At 38.9% G+C, this 16062-nt stretch overlaps 1 protein-coding gene across 9 annotated transcripts in view; it reads left to right on the forward strand.

Annotated features, from left to right (window-relative positions):
* Positions 1-16062, forward strand: part of LOC130921629 (A-kinase anchor protein 13) — a 276582-nt gene that overhangs the window by 98441 nt on the left and 162079 nt on the right. For all 9 annotated transcript variants that reach the window (XM_057845733.1, XM_057845759.1, XM_057845767.1 and 6 more), the window contains exon 9: positions 63-139. In XM_057845733.1, the coding sequence (XP_057701716.1) occupies positions 63-139 (77 nt within the window). The remainder of the gene's footprint in view (positions 1-62; positions 140-16062) is intronic.

Here is a 16062-nt window from a genome sequence, read left to right on the forward strand (position 1 = left end):
GCACGCGGTTCTCCTTTGTCATTGCACATATCCTCTAGCACGTGTGTGTGCGTGTTTTCCAGAGGTGCAGGTGATCATGTCGGAACAAGCCGGGACCTCCTGTGCCGCCGAGGAATTGGATGAGACTGACTCTTCCGTGGTAAGTCCCCAGGATGGAGCTGTGCCATTTTTAGTGTTGCTATTATTGTTATGGTTATTATGAGTGGTACTATTACGCTCTGTAGATTAAAGGTGGAAATGACACACTACAGAATGTTGACAGAAGTTGTAAGTTGAAGACTAGTCTGGGTTCTTTACAAAACTCTTATCTCAAATCACCTTTATGGAACCGTACACGGAAGCTTATAATTGTTATCTCATAAGAAGAAAACAGGTCGACTGACGCAGCATTTTTAAAGGCCAATACCGACTTTTTAAAAAGAAATTCAGTCTGTTGCCCATGTCTAAAGCTGATTTTGTTAGCTTATTTTTGAAGCCCAGATACTTTTTTTTTTTTTTTTTTTAAAAAGCAAAAGCATTAAACTAAATAGTGCTGCAGCTATCGATTATTTTAGTAGTCTATTAATCTATCAACTCGTTAGTTCGAATAATCGAGTAATTGCATTAGGAACATTTAATGCGTTGCAGAATAAATTTTAGGAGCTGTAAAACAGAAGCTGGCTAAGATTGCACTTTCAAAAGAGCATTAAATGCGAATACAAAATAAAATTCCCAAGTGTTTCTTCAAACTCTGTAGAATTGCACTTTTGTTTAACAATAAATTAAAATAACTAAGCTTAGCCTCATTTGGTATAAAAAAAAATGATATAAGTACAACAAAAGAACAAATGGCTAACTTGCATAGCAAAAGTCCACTAGCTTAAATGCTAGAGAGTGCTAAAGTTTTTTTGTTTTTTTTTAGAATGCTCTAACAAATCGTTTAAACACATATTCCCACAAAAAAAAACAGCTTAATATATCTATAAACTAAATTCCGAATGCGTGAAAAAAAACATATTAGCTCAAACAAGAACTTCCCTTATGTTGGTCTTAACAGGGAGCAATTGGATTCAGTAATGTTAAGTTAGTTATTTCATATTCAGTATTGCCACTAGAAAGCAGTGTATCCACCCTAATCAATAAAATTAAATGCACACACTTTCAAAACAAACCATTACAACGCCACTTTAATTAAACTGATACTCGAAGCAGCAACATTTGATTTGAAACTTTTTTCTAATCGAATTACTCGAGTTAATCGCGTAAATCAAAAATATTTGAGGCATTAAAAATTCTGTATACTTCTGTTGTTGTTGTTTTTTTTTTTTACATAATTTTAGAGCTGTCCCGACTAGTCGACATAGTCGACGTCATCGATTACGTAAATCCGTCGACGAGCACAACATCCCGTCGACGGTTAATGAAGGGTTAAAAAAATATATGCGCGGAAAGTTCAGAACGTCGGATGCTCTGTATGCAAGCGGGGAAAGCGGCACAAAGCCAAAAAAGCGCACCAGTGTCCAAAACACTGACTTATTTCAAAGAAATAAAGGAGGGTACACTCTTGTGTCCTGTCTCTTCACTGCCAAGCTTGGCTGCACGTCGGCGGTGAATAAACACCTCAAGCGCTGTCACCGTTTGTAAAAAAATTTTTTTTTTGCATTTTTTGTACACCAGAGGGTGCTGTCGCTTTACTAAATAATAATGTTTCATTGACAATGGGCCTATAAGTGCTATTAGTATTGCTAACTGAAAGGTTTATTTCATGTTATTGTTTATTTTATGGTATAGAAAATTATATAACGTTGAAAGGTCATAAATATATACAGTATATACAGCGATTGCACTCAAGGAAGAGATTGTCAATGATAAGGTAATAAATTAAGGTAAAGGCAATTCATATAGGCAATTCATTGATATATAAATAAGGTTTAAAAGGAAAAAGGTGAAAAGTTTTCGATAATTTCTAATTGTGTTGTTTTATTTGTGTGCACCGTAGCTCTTACAGTGTGATTACATCAAGGATGGAATAAAAGTTGTAAACCATCAGTTTAAGAGACCATCTTTTCAATCGGGATGCTACACTAGTTAATTCTATCAGCATTTGAAGTCATTGTTTATTTGTGATTTATTATCGCTATTTACGTGTTTATTTGTACTTTAGTAAATAATTTAGGTGATCCAATATGTTTTTTGTGAATTGATAAGCGTCAACAAAAATTTCATTGCTAAATTAGTAAACAAAAACAAAAAAAAACATTTTTTTTTAAATTATTAGATTAGTCGACTAATCGTAAAAATAGTCTGCTGACTAATCGGGAGAAAATTAGTCGTTTGGGACAGCCCTACATAATTTATTTGAGTGTTCTGATAAAATCATTTAAAAAAGATGTCGATTATACTGACATCTGATTTCATTATCAGTTTTAGGCCAAAATGCATGTTGCCTTCTCGGTTAATGTAAAAGCTTTCTGCTTTTGTTCAAGGGCTGGTCACAGCATAGCACTGCAGTTATGCTTATTGACCATTAGATGTCTCTAAACTAAGATGCTTGGGATTTGTTATGTGAGCATACTATTTGCATTCATGGTGCAAACATTAAATGGACTCTAATATGTATGTTATAATTTCAATAATTTAGACCAGTTTAAGGTAAAGAAGGTCCTAAACGATTAATTGGTTATCAAAATAGTTGTCGATCGATTTGTTAATCGAATTGTTGTGGATTAATTGATTAATTGTTGCACCACTAGTGCTTTTGTTTGTTAGTTTGAGCCAGAAGCACCGTGCCTTATTGGCACTTTGCACCAAAAAACTGATGTTTGCACTATTTTGATTTCAACGATGAATATAATGGTGCATTATAGGCACTTTTCCCATAACTTCAGTTGAAGTTGTTCCCTTACTCTTCACAGAATGTTTATTGGAAAAACTTGAAGTTGTTACATTTATCATTATTAAAGTATCCAGTTGGGCATCACAATACAATTAGCCATACATGTTAAGTCCATGACTGCATACAGTGGGGCAAATAAGTATTTAGTCAACCACTAATTGTGCAAGTTCTCCCACTTGTAAATATTAGAGAGGCCTTTAATTGTCAACATGGGTAAACCTTAACCATGAGAGACAGAATGTGGGGAAAAAAACCAAGAAAATCACATTGTTTGATTTTTAAAGAATTTATTTGCGAATCGTTGTGGAGAATAAGTATTTCGTCAATACCAAAAGTTCATCTCAATACTTTGTAGTGTACCCTTTGTTGGCAATAACGGAGGCCAAACGTTTTCTGTAACTCTTCACAAGCTTTTCACACACTGTTGCTGGTATTTTGGCCCATTCCTCCATGCAGATCTCCTCTAGAGCAGTGATGTTTTGGGGCTGTCGTTGGGCAACACGGACTTTCAACTCTCTTCACAGATTTCTATGGGGTTAGAGCTGGAGACTGGCTAGGCCACTCCAGGACCTTGAAATGCTTCTTACGAAGCCACTCCTTTGTTGCCCTGGCTGTGTGTTTGGGATCATTGTCATGCTGAAAGACCCAGCCACGTCTCATCTTCAATGCCCTTGCTGATGGAAGGAGATTTTCACTCAAAATCTCTCGATACATGGCCCCTTTCATTCTTTTCTTGACCCAGATCAGTCGTCCTGGTCCCTTTGCAGAAAAACAGCCCCAAAGCATGATGTTTCCACCCCCATGCTTCACAGTGGTTATGGTGTTCTTTGGATGCAATTCAGTATTCGTTCTCCTCCAAACACGAGAACCTCTGTTTCTACCAAAAAGTTCTATTTTGGTTTCATCTGACCATAACGCATTCTCCCAGTCCTCTTCTGGATCATCCAAATGCTCTCTAGCGAACCGCAGACGGGCCTGGACGTGTACTTTCTTCAGCAAGGGGACACGTCTGGCAGTGCAGGATTTGAGTCCCTGGCGGCGCATTGTGTTACTGATAGTAGCCTTTGTTACTGTGGTCCCAGCTCTCTGGAGGTCATTCACTAGGTCCCCCGTGCGGTTCTGGGATTTTTGCTCACAGTTCTTTTTATCATTTTGATGCCACGGGGTGAGATCTTGCATGGAGCCCCAGATAGAGGGAGATTATCAGTGGTCTTGTATGTCTTCCATTTTCAAATAATTGCTCCCTCAGGTGATTTCTTTACACCAAGCGTTTTACCGATTGCAAATTCAGTCTTCCCAGCCTGGTGCAGGTCTACAATTTTGTCCCTGGTGTCCTTCAACAGCTCTTTGTTCTTGGCCATAGTGGAGTTTGGAGTGTGACTTACTGTGGTTGTGGACAGGTGTCTTCTATACCGAACAACAGGTGCCATTAATACAGGTAACGAGTGGAGCCTCGTTAGACCTCGTTAGAAGAAGTTAGACCTCTTTGACAGCCAGAAATCTTGCTTGTTTGTAGGTGACCAATTACTTATTTTCCACTTTAATATGGAAATAAATTCTTTAAAAATTCAAACAATGTGATTTTCATTTTTTTTTTTTTTCCCACATTCTGTCTCTCATGGTTGAGGTTTACCCATGTTGACAATTACAGGCCTCTCTAATCTTTTCAAGTAGGAGAACTTGCACAATTGATGGTTGACTAAATACGTATTTGCCCCACTGTATATTGGTATCAGATTGATATCCGTATCGGATTTTTGGTTTTGGACAATATCGAATATTGGTTATGGGTTAAAAAGTCATTATCGAACAACTCCACGTACAATTTGTAGGTGTGAAACTGTCTGCAGTTGGGCATGGGCATTAGTTTAAAGTGGCATTAAAAGTATTCAATTAGATTTGCTGATACCTGTAAAAACCTTGAAATGTCTATATTAGAAGTACATTTTTCTTTTGCCACTTCCTTTTGTACACTGGCCAATCAGTGGTACAATATCACAATTAACAAAGATCATCCCCCAAACAGTGAACATAAGTTATTTTTTTATATCGGCCATGTATCGGCTTTTCTTGAAAAAGTGCATACGTCGGCCCGATATACGGGTCGACCTTTATAGGAAATATCATCCACCAAACATAGGTTATTACATCGGCTATGTATGAAACGATCTTAAAAACAAACGTCAATATAACTGTGCAACTCTGCTGTTAACCAAAACTGGTTTGCAAGTTCACGTGAAATTAAGTGTGCAGTCCAGAGCGTGTTTTGAACAAGTTAAAGTTGAACGCTTAAGATTGTCCAAAAGTGTCATGAACATGTAAAAGGATAAAACCGAATTGAAATCAAGTTTAATATTTGCAGTTAAGCTTTTTTCAACAAAACCTCTCCATAATAAAGGAAGGTGAACAGGAAGCATGACAATGACAGTGTGACAATGTGAGAATTAATGTGAACCAAACACTTCCTCTATTATACTAAAATGTCAGATAAACAGGACATATTTTCTATGTTGTCACAGGGCTGAGAATTTCCTTTTCACATTACTCGGGGTGTTGTTTTCGCTAAGCTTGAGAACGATAAACCGATACGACCGGACGATACGACCGGATATCCGGTTTTACAGGTGCGAGATACAGCTGTATCAATAGTAAAGTTACCATTCGACAGTAATTAGCCATTAAATATTCAATGACCCGATAGTAGAGATAGAATTCGGCTATCGCGAGCACAAGAATCGGCTTCTAATGCCTAGTTCAATGCATTTCCTAATGGGATAATAATTTAGCTTTTACTTCACATGCTGCGTTTGTGTCATTTACCACACAGCGCACTTAGATTGAGACCGCAAGCATGATATAATATGGACGACAAGCACAACTCACGGTCGTGGTTACCTCAACTTCCTATGAATTTCGGCAGAACTGCATGATATAATATGGACAAGCACAACTCACGGTCGTGGTTGCCTCAACTTCCTATGAACTTCGGCAGAATCGCTACTAGTCGCTGTCATTACCCGATCGTCACGGGCGTGTCATAACAACGTGAGAGCTAACAAAACCACTATAACGCACGCTCGGTAGCGTTTTCTTCACAGCCCAAAACGAAACTAGTAGTGGCAGCGAAGCAACATGCCAAAAACAATGGACAGTTTGAGCACCGATACCAGCGACGTGCAGCGATTGAATTTCAACGCACCCAGGAAAAACAAAAGTCGGACTTTGAAGTGAGGAAGGCAGCCAGATCTGTTCGCATGGGACAGAGCTAGTGTTAAGTGTGGAGCGGTAAAGAGATCGTGAGTTTTTAACCCTGAAAAATAACCCACGACAATGGTGGAAAGGGCAGCACGACCCTCTGCAGATTTTTTTCCCACGAAACGCAGTCTACTTAAACATCAACATGTGGATTAGTTGATCTTCCTCAAGAAAAAAAATCTGCCCTTCAAAAAAGATATGGACAGTGATGAGGAATAAAAAAATGTGGAAGCACAAGCATAAGTGAAAGACTTTGCTGTGTATAAGGTTAAAGTAATGATTATTGACCTGTCTGTCTAAAATGCCATGTTTTTATTCCCCCAGTTATACCAGTGGTAAAGCATAATTTATTATTTATTTATGATAACATTGCAGGTTTAATTCTTTTTTTCTAGAGCTGCTGCATATAATTAATATTTTTTGTTTGTAAGATGTTTGCGTTGAAAGTTTGCACTTAAATTACTTACCTCTTGTGTTCAAAACACCAGGAATTACAGTAATTGAATTACTGCACTTTATTGTTGTCTGTCACTGGAGTTTTATTTTATTATCAATCCCATCCAACAAAATGACGGTCATATAGTAAGCCTTTTTTTTTTTTTTCATAAAAAAATAAAACATAACATTGGTATGAAATTTTGTTTAATTTTGCTATCAGAAATGTGGTCTTTTTTATATGTTTAAAATACTTTACGACCACACACAACAAATGTTTACGATCGTATCGTTTTCACTCTGTATCGAACCGTATCGTTCTTAAACTGTATCAAACCGTATCGAATCGCTCGCCCTTAAAAATGTATCGTTTTTTAATCGAATCGTAACCTGTGTATCTAGATACATATCGAATCGGCTTCATGCCAGAGATTCCCAACCCTAGTTTTCGCTCTCATAAATATTCATTGAGTTTAACATTTATGATTGACGACTGGTTACCAAGCAGATCAGGGAAGTAAAATCATTTTTGATAGAATCTACACCACAGGATAATCACTCAGGATATCGATTTAAATTGATGTTACAACATTACCGCAGAAAATAACAGAATACAGACAATTTGATTTCTTAAAAAAATGCGCCGGACGTCCAAATGTGCATGCCACATGTGGTAAAGGCTCCCTGCAACTTTACAACCCATGAGAAATTTGTGCAGCTACTCCCTGACATCAAATCTTGTAATCCAGTCAAAATACATCTCCTCAAAATACTTCACTGACACCAATTACCACCTTCCTATTTTATCAATTAATTGGCACCATCTCGTGGCATCAGACTGTGACAAAAAGTGCCCCAAAAGGCTGATGTTCCAAAGATTAATTGGGATGAATTTATGGATGGAGAACCTGGAAATTTGCTTACACACACTTTGAGGTGCCAGTGACAGATTTGCAGCCTTCAGGACATATTTTCCTTTCGACTCATGCATTCATTTTGGGTTCTGTGCGTTTATAAAGCCGAATTTTACACGGAGTCGAAACCATGCAACAGGATCTCCCCTGCTTTAGTTTATTTATGCACGAGCACATGGAGCCCATCTTCTCCCTGAAATGTTGCTGACTGTCAGATTCCTCGGCAGCCGAAAGCCTGAGCGGCTTTCCGCATATTCCAGGCTTGCGGTTTCACATTGACGTTTTTTTTAAACCTCTGAAATCCAGATGTTTCCACTACAAGGGAGTAAGAGGCATTTGCCAGCAGAGGGCAGCGTTGCCTAGTAAGCACTTCTCTCCCAGACATATGATGTTGTTGAAATGGACTGTATTTTCAATGAGGCGGCACACACTGCAGTAAAGAGTTGGAGTGTTGCCTGAGCTGCATGATCTCACAATGGAGGCGCAGCGGAACAAGCGACCCCCCGCACATTGTCACAACATGATCAATGGATCAAAGCAGCCCAAGATGTATGACAAAAATTTGACGGCAGATCATCCAGTTACGCTTACATCTCGGAGCAGATCATCTCGGTCGTGATTTATTCCACAGTAACATGTTGCTGGAGCAACACATTGAATTACAGTCTTGTGTGCTGTGTTGAAATATGCAAATCGCATTGAGCAACAACATCTCATGAAACTTAAACGAGCGAGAGCATATCGAACCGCTACATAAAATAAACAAGCGTGAAAATCATTGTGGCAATTAAAACGCAGAAGGGCCGGCAGTGGCAGCTGTTAATGTTGTTTTTCCACTACCTCTCGCTTCTGTATTGATTTGATGAAACACCATTTTGGCGGTCAACGCCTTCAAATTTGATCAGTTTACCTATTTTACCGAGGTACATCAGAACAGATATAAGGTACCGTATTCTTCGGACTATAAGTCGCAGTTTTTTTTTCATAGTTTGGCTGACTTACAGTGGGGCAAATAAGTATTTAGTCAACCACCAATTGTGCAAGTTCTCCTACTTGAAAAGATTAGATTAGAGAGGAAATTGTCAACATGGGTAAAGCTCAACCATGAGAGACAATATGTGGGGAAAAAAACAGAAAATTACATTGTTTGATTTTTAAAGAATTTATTTCCAAATTAGGGTGGAAAATAAGTATTTGGTCACCTACAAACAAGCAAGATTTCTGGCTGTCAAAGAGGTCTAACGAGGCTCCACTCATTACCTGTATTAATGGCACCTGTTTTAACTCATTATCGGGATAAAAGACACCTGTCCACAATCTCAGTCAGTCACACTCCAAACTCCACTATGGCCAAGACCAAAGAGGTGTCGAAGGACACCAGAGACAAAATTGTAGACCTGCACCAGGCTGGGAGGACTGAATCTGCAATAGGTAAAATGCTTGGTGTAAAGAAATCAACTGTGGGAGCAATTATTAGGAAATGGAAGACATACAAGACCACTGATAATCTCCCTTGATCTGGGGCTCCATGCAAGATCTCACCCCATGGGCTCCATGCAAGATATCACCCCGTGGCGTCAAAATGATAACAAGAATGGTGAGCAGAAATCCCAGAACCACACAGGGGGACCTAGTGAATGACCTAGAGAGAGCTGGGACCACAGTAACAAAGGCTACTATCAGTAACACAATGCGCTGCCAGGGACTCAAATCCTGCACTGCCAGACTTGTCCCCCTGCTGAAGCCAGTACATGTCCAGGCCCGTCCGCGGTTCACTAGAGAGCATTTGGATGATCCAGAAGAGGACTGGGAGAATGTGTTATGGTCAGATGAAAACAAAATAGAACTTTTTGGTAGAAACACAGGTTCTCATGTTTGGATGAGAAAGAATACTGAATTGCATCTGAAGAACACCTTACCCACTGTGAAGCATGGGGGTGGAAACATCATGCTTTGGGGCTGTTTTTCTGCAAACGGACCAGGACGACTGATCTGTGTAAAGGAAAGAATGAATGGGGCCATGTATCAAGAGATTTTGAGTGAAAATTTCCTTCCATTAGCAAGGGCATTGAAGATGAAACGTGGCTGGGTCTTTCAGCATGACAATGATCCCAAACACACAGCCAGGGCAACAAAGGAGTGGCTTCGTAAGAAGCATTTCAAGGTCATGGAGTGGGCTAGCCAGTCTCCAGATCTCAACCCCAAAGAAAGTCTGTGGAGGGAGTTGAAAGTCCGTGTTGCCCAACGACAGCCCCAAAACATCACTGCTCTAGAGGAGATCTGCATGGAGGAATGGGCCAAAATACCAGCAACAGTGTGTGAAAAGCTTGTGAAGAGTTACAGAAAACGTTTGGCCTTCGTTATTGCCAACAAAGGATACATAAAGTATTGAGACGCACTTTAGGTATTGACAAAATACTTATTTTCCACCATGATTTGCAAATAAATTCTTTAAGAATCAAACAATGTAACCCCCCCCCCCCCCCCACACACACACATACACACACACACACACACATTCTGCCTCTGGGGACATTTCGGGGACACTACCTGTTGATATCAGGTCACTTCCTGTTGATTTGAGGACATTTAGGGGACACGTCCAGTTGATATCAGGTTATTTCCTGTTAATTTGGGGACATTTTGGGACATGTCCTGTTGCATGGCTGTCAAATGGTATAGACTTACTTGGGCGCCAGCTGAATGTCAATGGACTGTAATGGTAAGTTGTTGGTCAAAAGTCACAACCACCCAGGTTTTTCTGCCATTGAAAACAAATAGGAAATTTAGACGTACATGGCCGTCAATTATATGGACGTGCATAGCTGTCAATGGCATCGACTTACTTGGGCGGCAATTGAATGTTGATGGGCTGTCAAGATAAATGGTCAAAAATCACACATGTTTTCCTGCCGTTGAAAATGAATGGGAAATTTGGACGTACATGGGTGTCAATGGCATCCAATTAAAAATGAATTGGACAATGTTTGGCTAATTTTTGGGGAGCTGTAAGTTTTTGGCAAATTCTGTATACAGCTTCATATGTTGGAGCAGCAAAGGGAGAAAAAATGGTGGGAGAAAAATTGGTAAAAAGTAACTGATAAATTACTTTTAAAGTAACTTAATTACTTTGATAATAAAGTAATCAGTCAAGTACCAAGATTACTTTTTTGAGGCGCATTTAGTAATCAGAAATGAAATTGCTTTTTCAAGTTATCTCTGACAACGATGGTTGTTACTATATGAACAAAAAGCAACAAGTGCTCTAAGGATAATTTGTGTCATTTTTCATTTTTATTTAAAAAGACTAGCTTTCCCACAGTGTATGACTTCAAAAGGTTTCATTTTTTTGGAATGTTTTCACCACTCGAGATACATTCTTTCACAGCCCAAAATTAACAAAGTGTGAGATGACAGGCGATTTTTATTGCGTCTTGCGGCCTCTTTATACTATAGTCCGTACTGCATTTGCATGTGCAATTGAAGCTAAAATATTTTTAATTACCATATTTTTCAGACTATAAGTCGCAGTTTTATTTATTTTTTTAATAGTTTGGCAGAGGGTGCGTCTTTTACTCTGCAGCGACTTATGTATGATTATTTATGGTTGGGTCGGGCCGACTTCTCTCTCGCTTTTTAAAAATATATATTCATATATTTATACTAGGGCTGTCAAAATTATCGCGTTAACGCGCGGTAATTAATTTTTTAAATTAATCACGTTAAAATATTTGACGCAATTAACGCACATGTCCCCCTCAGACAGTATTCTGCCTTTTGGTAAGTTTTACAGCAAGGTTTTTTGTGCTGTCTAAGAGCGAACTCTTGTGGTCGCTTTGCGACATGGTTTATTGCTTTCTTGCCAGTTCAATATGGCTGCACGACGTCTCGGGCTGACGCCTACGTTGTAATGTTGTGCTGATATGATCCTTGGACAAGATTTGTCCGTAAGTATGGTTGTTGTAAAGAATGTACGTATTATGTTAGTAAGCGAACTGTTATATTTTTTGTATGAGACGCTTTTTGTTTGTTTAGTGAACCTGTATAGCGTGCTAAGCTAACGTTGTTGCTAATGCAATGCTTGTGTACTTTTTTTTGTAGTTTCACTACAGTCTAAAGAGGACAATGGTTTGAGGCCATTTTATTAATAAATCAGATGAAAAAGGAAGAAGTCTGATTATTAAGGCGTCATTCACTAGCTGTCTAGCTTTGGAAAAAGTAGACGCTTCGGAGTGAGGACAGCATAGACAGATTTAAATGACAGTAGAGTGAAATGCCCACTACAGTCCTTATGTACCGTATGTTGAATGTATATATCCATCTTGTGTCTTATCTTTCCATTCCAACAATTTATTTTACAGAATATATATATAATTTACAGAAAAATATGGCATATTTTATAGATGGTTTGAATTGCGATTAATTGCGATTAATTACGATTAATTAATTTTTAAGCTGTAATTAACTCGATTAAAAATTTTAATCATTTGACAGCCCTAATTTATACTAAAACAGTGTATGAATGTTAAATAAAATAACTTGGATAAAACGGAGAAGGCGCTGTGCATGCCTGCGCACGTGAACGCAGTGGTCTCGCTCTCTTTTCAATCTTAAAAACATAAAATTTTGTTGTTGTTTTTTTGGGCTTGTGCCTACAAATAAAACAAAGTTTCGTTTTTTTTTCGGGCTCGGGCAAGCAAATCAAGGTAATCGATCGGGCTCGGGCCGCGTCGGGCTTTAATACCCGCGGGCCCGTCGATGTCGGGCTGGATTTTTTAGGCCCCATCTAACTAGCATCATGTAATGTTAACATACCGTACACCTATTCAGCCTGTTGTTATCTAATGTATTGTAAATTGCCTTTCAAGATGACATGTCTATTCTTGGTGCTGGATTCTATCAAATAAAGTTCCCCCCCAAAATGGGACTTATACTCCGGTGCAACTTATATATGTTTTTTTTCCTTTTCATTGCACATTTTTTTGCTAGTGCGACTTATAGTCAGGTGCGATGCATGGTCCGAAAAATACGGTACATGGTTTTTATATCGTATCGTGATCCTGGCATATCGAGATGCATCATTTTGTGGGTTAAACTCATTTGCGCCCAAAAAAGTATAAATACGTTCTATTTTTAATTGTTTTAGTGTCCCAAAAACGTATTTATACGTCTTTTACGTTTTTTTTTCCACAAGAGACATCTCTAGGTTCTGATGCAAGTTCGCTCCAAAGCACAACGCTCAAAACCCATTTTAAAGCAATATAACTGGCCACTGGAGGGCAGTCGCGCATTTAGTAAGAATTCATATCAGACCATGAAAGGAAATGAATGAAGAGAAATACTCAGGAAACGGAAGCTGGAAGACGTAAGAAGCGTGAGTAAAATGTCAAGAACAATGTAAACACAAGGCACATGCCCCACACAAGTTCCCTGGGTGAGTTCTGTTATGAGGTAGTGGTCGCTACAAAAGAAAGATAAAAAAAAATCTATCTTGATGAGGGAAAAATTTACCCTGTCTGCAGATACAGCCGCGGCCACAACAGCGTCATCTCTCAGCTCAATAGTTTAGTTATGTGTAAATAAATTGTTACTTTGCTATCAAAAGCTTGCCTGGCTCTGCCAGACTATTCTCCCTGTATTTTTCAAACACTGAGAGAAATAGTCTGGGAACCATCCCATTAACAGCCTTTCGAGCAGCTCCAAAATCAATCGACAAATCAGATTCGTTTATTTGCGTGACGTGTTCTTCACGAGCAACGTCACTGTTGCGCGTCGAAAGTCGTCTCTTCAACAACACAGATGGTGAACGGGAGAGCCGAGAATATGTTCCAATCCACGGTAAAATCAGTTTTAAATTACCTAAAACACATCGACACGAGTCATTGACAACAGTCTGTCTCGCGCTAGCCATGTCGAATAAACTCCGCTCTCTTCGTATGTTTACTTCCGCGCGCAAGTCCCTCGTCCTGCCCTCGCCATTTAATAACATCACGTCTGCCCGTCGCTGATTGGTCCACTCCGCTGTCTGTTTGCTGTGGCTTGCTCCGCCCTGGAAATTGTATCCGCGTGAATGGTGGCCAGACTCAATAGCTGGAACAGCGGTGAGTCTGGTGTACCAGGCAAATCAAAAGCTCTATTTGTCTTGTTGTTTGTTATTTTGTAGAAGGAAAACATTGTTCAGATGTTCAGGATGTCACAAAAGCAAAAAATAGCTGTGTTAAAGTCAAAGTTATGTTTGAAATGTATGCTTTTACAAAAAGCTTCACATTTTTCAACTTTTTTTCATCAGAAATTGGAAAACTGCTAAAACTAAGCCATTTTCTAATGCTGATATCTAAAGAATGGAAAAAGATATGAACTTATTTAGTGCTGCAATAATTAATCGATTAACTCGAGTGAGTATTCAATTAGAAAAAAAATATTCGAATTAAATTTTGTTGCTTCGAGTATTCGTTTAATTAAAATGGCATTATAATGGTTTATTTTGAAAGTGTTTGCATTAAGTTTTTTTGATTAGGGTGGATACACTGCCCTCTGGTCTGCCTTATTTCACATGGCTGAATCCAACTGCTCCCTGTTAAGACCAACATAAGCTAAGTTTTTGTTTGAGTTCATGTTTTTTAATGCATTAGTAATTTAGTTTATAGGTATATTTGGCTGTTTTTGTGGGAATATGTGTCTCAACCATTTGTTAAGAGCATTGTAAAAAAACAAAAACGTCAGCATTTTTATAGCATTTAGGCTAGCGGACTTTAGCCAATTTCTATTTTGTTGTACATAGATCATTTATTATTTTTTTATACCGTTTTAGGCTCAGCTCAGGTATTTTAATTTTTCATGTTCCTTATCCGATTACTCGATTATTCGAACTAACTAGTTCATCGATTAATCGACTAGTAAAATAATCGATAGCTGCAGCCCTAAACTTATTTTCTTTTGGTGGTTTCCATGTTTAAATAGCAATAGAACAGAATTTTCTGTGGGCTTTGCCAAATCAGTCAAAATCCAGTAAAACGGCCGGGAGCGAAATGGGGTTGCTCCGGTGAAAATGGCTGGGAGTGAGTAATAATAGTAATAGTAACAAAAAATATATGTGTATATGTATTACAAATACACTCATGATTACTCATTTATTATGTGAAATGTAAATAGCTGGATCCCAGCACTTGCTTCTCTTCAGTAAACTGGTCCCATCGTGACATAATGAGAAACAATGACACCTGAACTGTGTTACTTGTTTCCGGTCTATGATGTAATTTCTATTTGGAAGCTGTCATTGCAGAAAATCCTAGAAGAGGATGCAATGTATTCAATGCCTTTTGGGCAGTTATGAAGGCTTCATTGCCTCATTTGCAAGCCTGCTGTCGCATATTTCATAAAGGTGGCTTGGTGCGCGAAAATGACCTGAAGCGCCAGACTCGTATTTTAGGGAGAACTACTGTTATTGTCTCCTAAATGCAGTTTTTTTTTTTCTGGGAAATAGCAGTCCTTTCCTTCTTCTATCTAATCATTTGGCATTTGCGCTCTCAGAAGGAGCTCCTTAAAGGTCTTTGTCAGTTTGACAGGCTTTTTTTAAACCAACAAATCAATAAAATATTTTCTCGCTAGGTTTTACTCTCCGTGGGGAATTGTACTTAGAATTACCAGCCACATTCTTAACGTTACTGCACAAATACCCACGACAGTTTACGTAAATGCTTGATTGATGCCAGCTCGACCTTGACAAGCACCTGGCATACGGTAGTAGCGTGGGTAGTGAGCACGTGCCAAAATCAGCCTTTGCTTGGCAGGAAGTGTCGCCAGGACCAGAGGTCATGTCAGGGATAATACGGTTCTGCCAAAGGGCGCCACCTGATGTGCCCTCCAACTTGTCAGGTGCCCCTTTTCAATAAACACAAACAAGGCATTTGGATTAATTCCACTGCTATTGTTGTCCCTATTCTGCTGATTGCAATTTTTGTCAGATCTTCTGGGATTACAGTTCTGACAGACCCAGAAGCCTATTGATTCCGAAGAAAAGAAACACTGTAAAGTTAATCCTCTGCCGTCCCACTGTTTGATGACAGATCTGGCGCAGCTAGTACTTTCTTCCCTCAAGGATATGCGCATGACTCTTGAGGGAAGGCGGAGTAGAGCCGCTGGTAATCTTACGAATGCTTGGCAGCCACTCGGCCGTGTCACCCCCCCCCAGTGATAATAACCAGTGAAAGATGGTGTTTCTAGTCCCTAGTGCAATGATTACAGTGGATGCTCTAAGGTCAGGACGGGAACTGGTCGACCACATTGTTCATATGTGGAAACTATTTCCCATAGGAAATAATGGTAGGGTCAAAGTTTTTTGCACAAATCGGGGTTCAAATTAGGTTTTCAATTCAGCAGTGTTGCTATTGGCAGCCCTTTTACCGTATTGGGCCGAATATAAGACGGCCCTGATTATAAGACGACCCCCTCTTTTTCAAGACTTAAGTTTGAAAAAAGACTTTTTGAACACCAAATTTTATTTAATTATTTTATTTTATTTTATTTTATTAATTAAATTTTATACAGAAAATGCAGTACATCTGAAACAAATGTTTATAACAA

This window comes from Corythoichthys intestinalis, chromosome 1, assembly GCF_030265065.1.
Source record: "Corythoichthys intestinalis isolate RoL2023-P3 chromosome 1, ASM3026506v1, whole genome shotgun sequence".
Lineage (NCBI taxonomy): Eukaryota > Metazoa > Chordata > Actinopteri > Syngnathiformes > Syngnathidae > Corythoichthys > Corythoichthys intestinalis.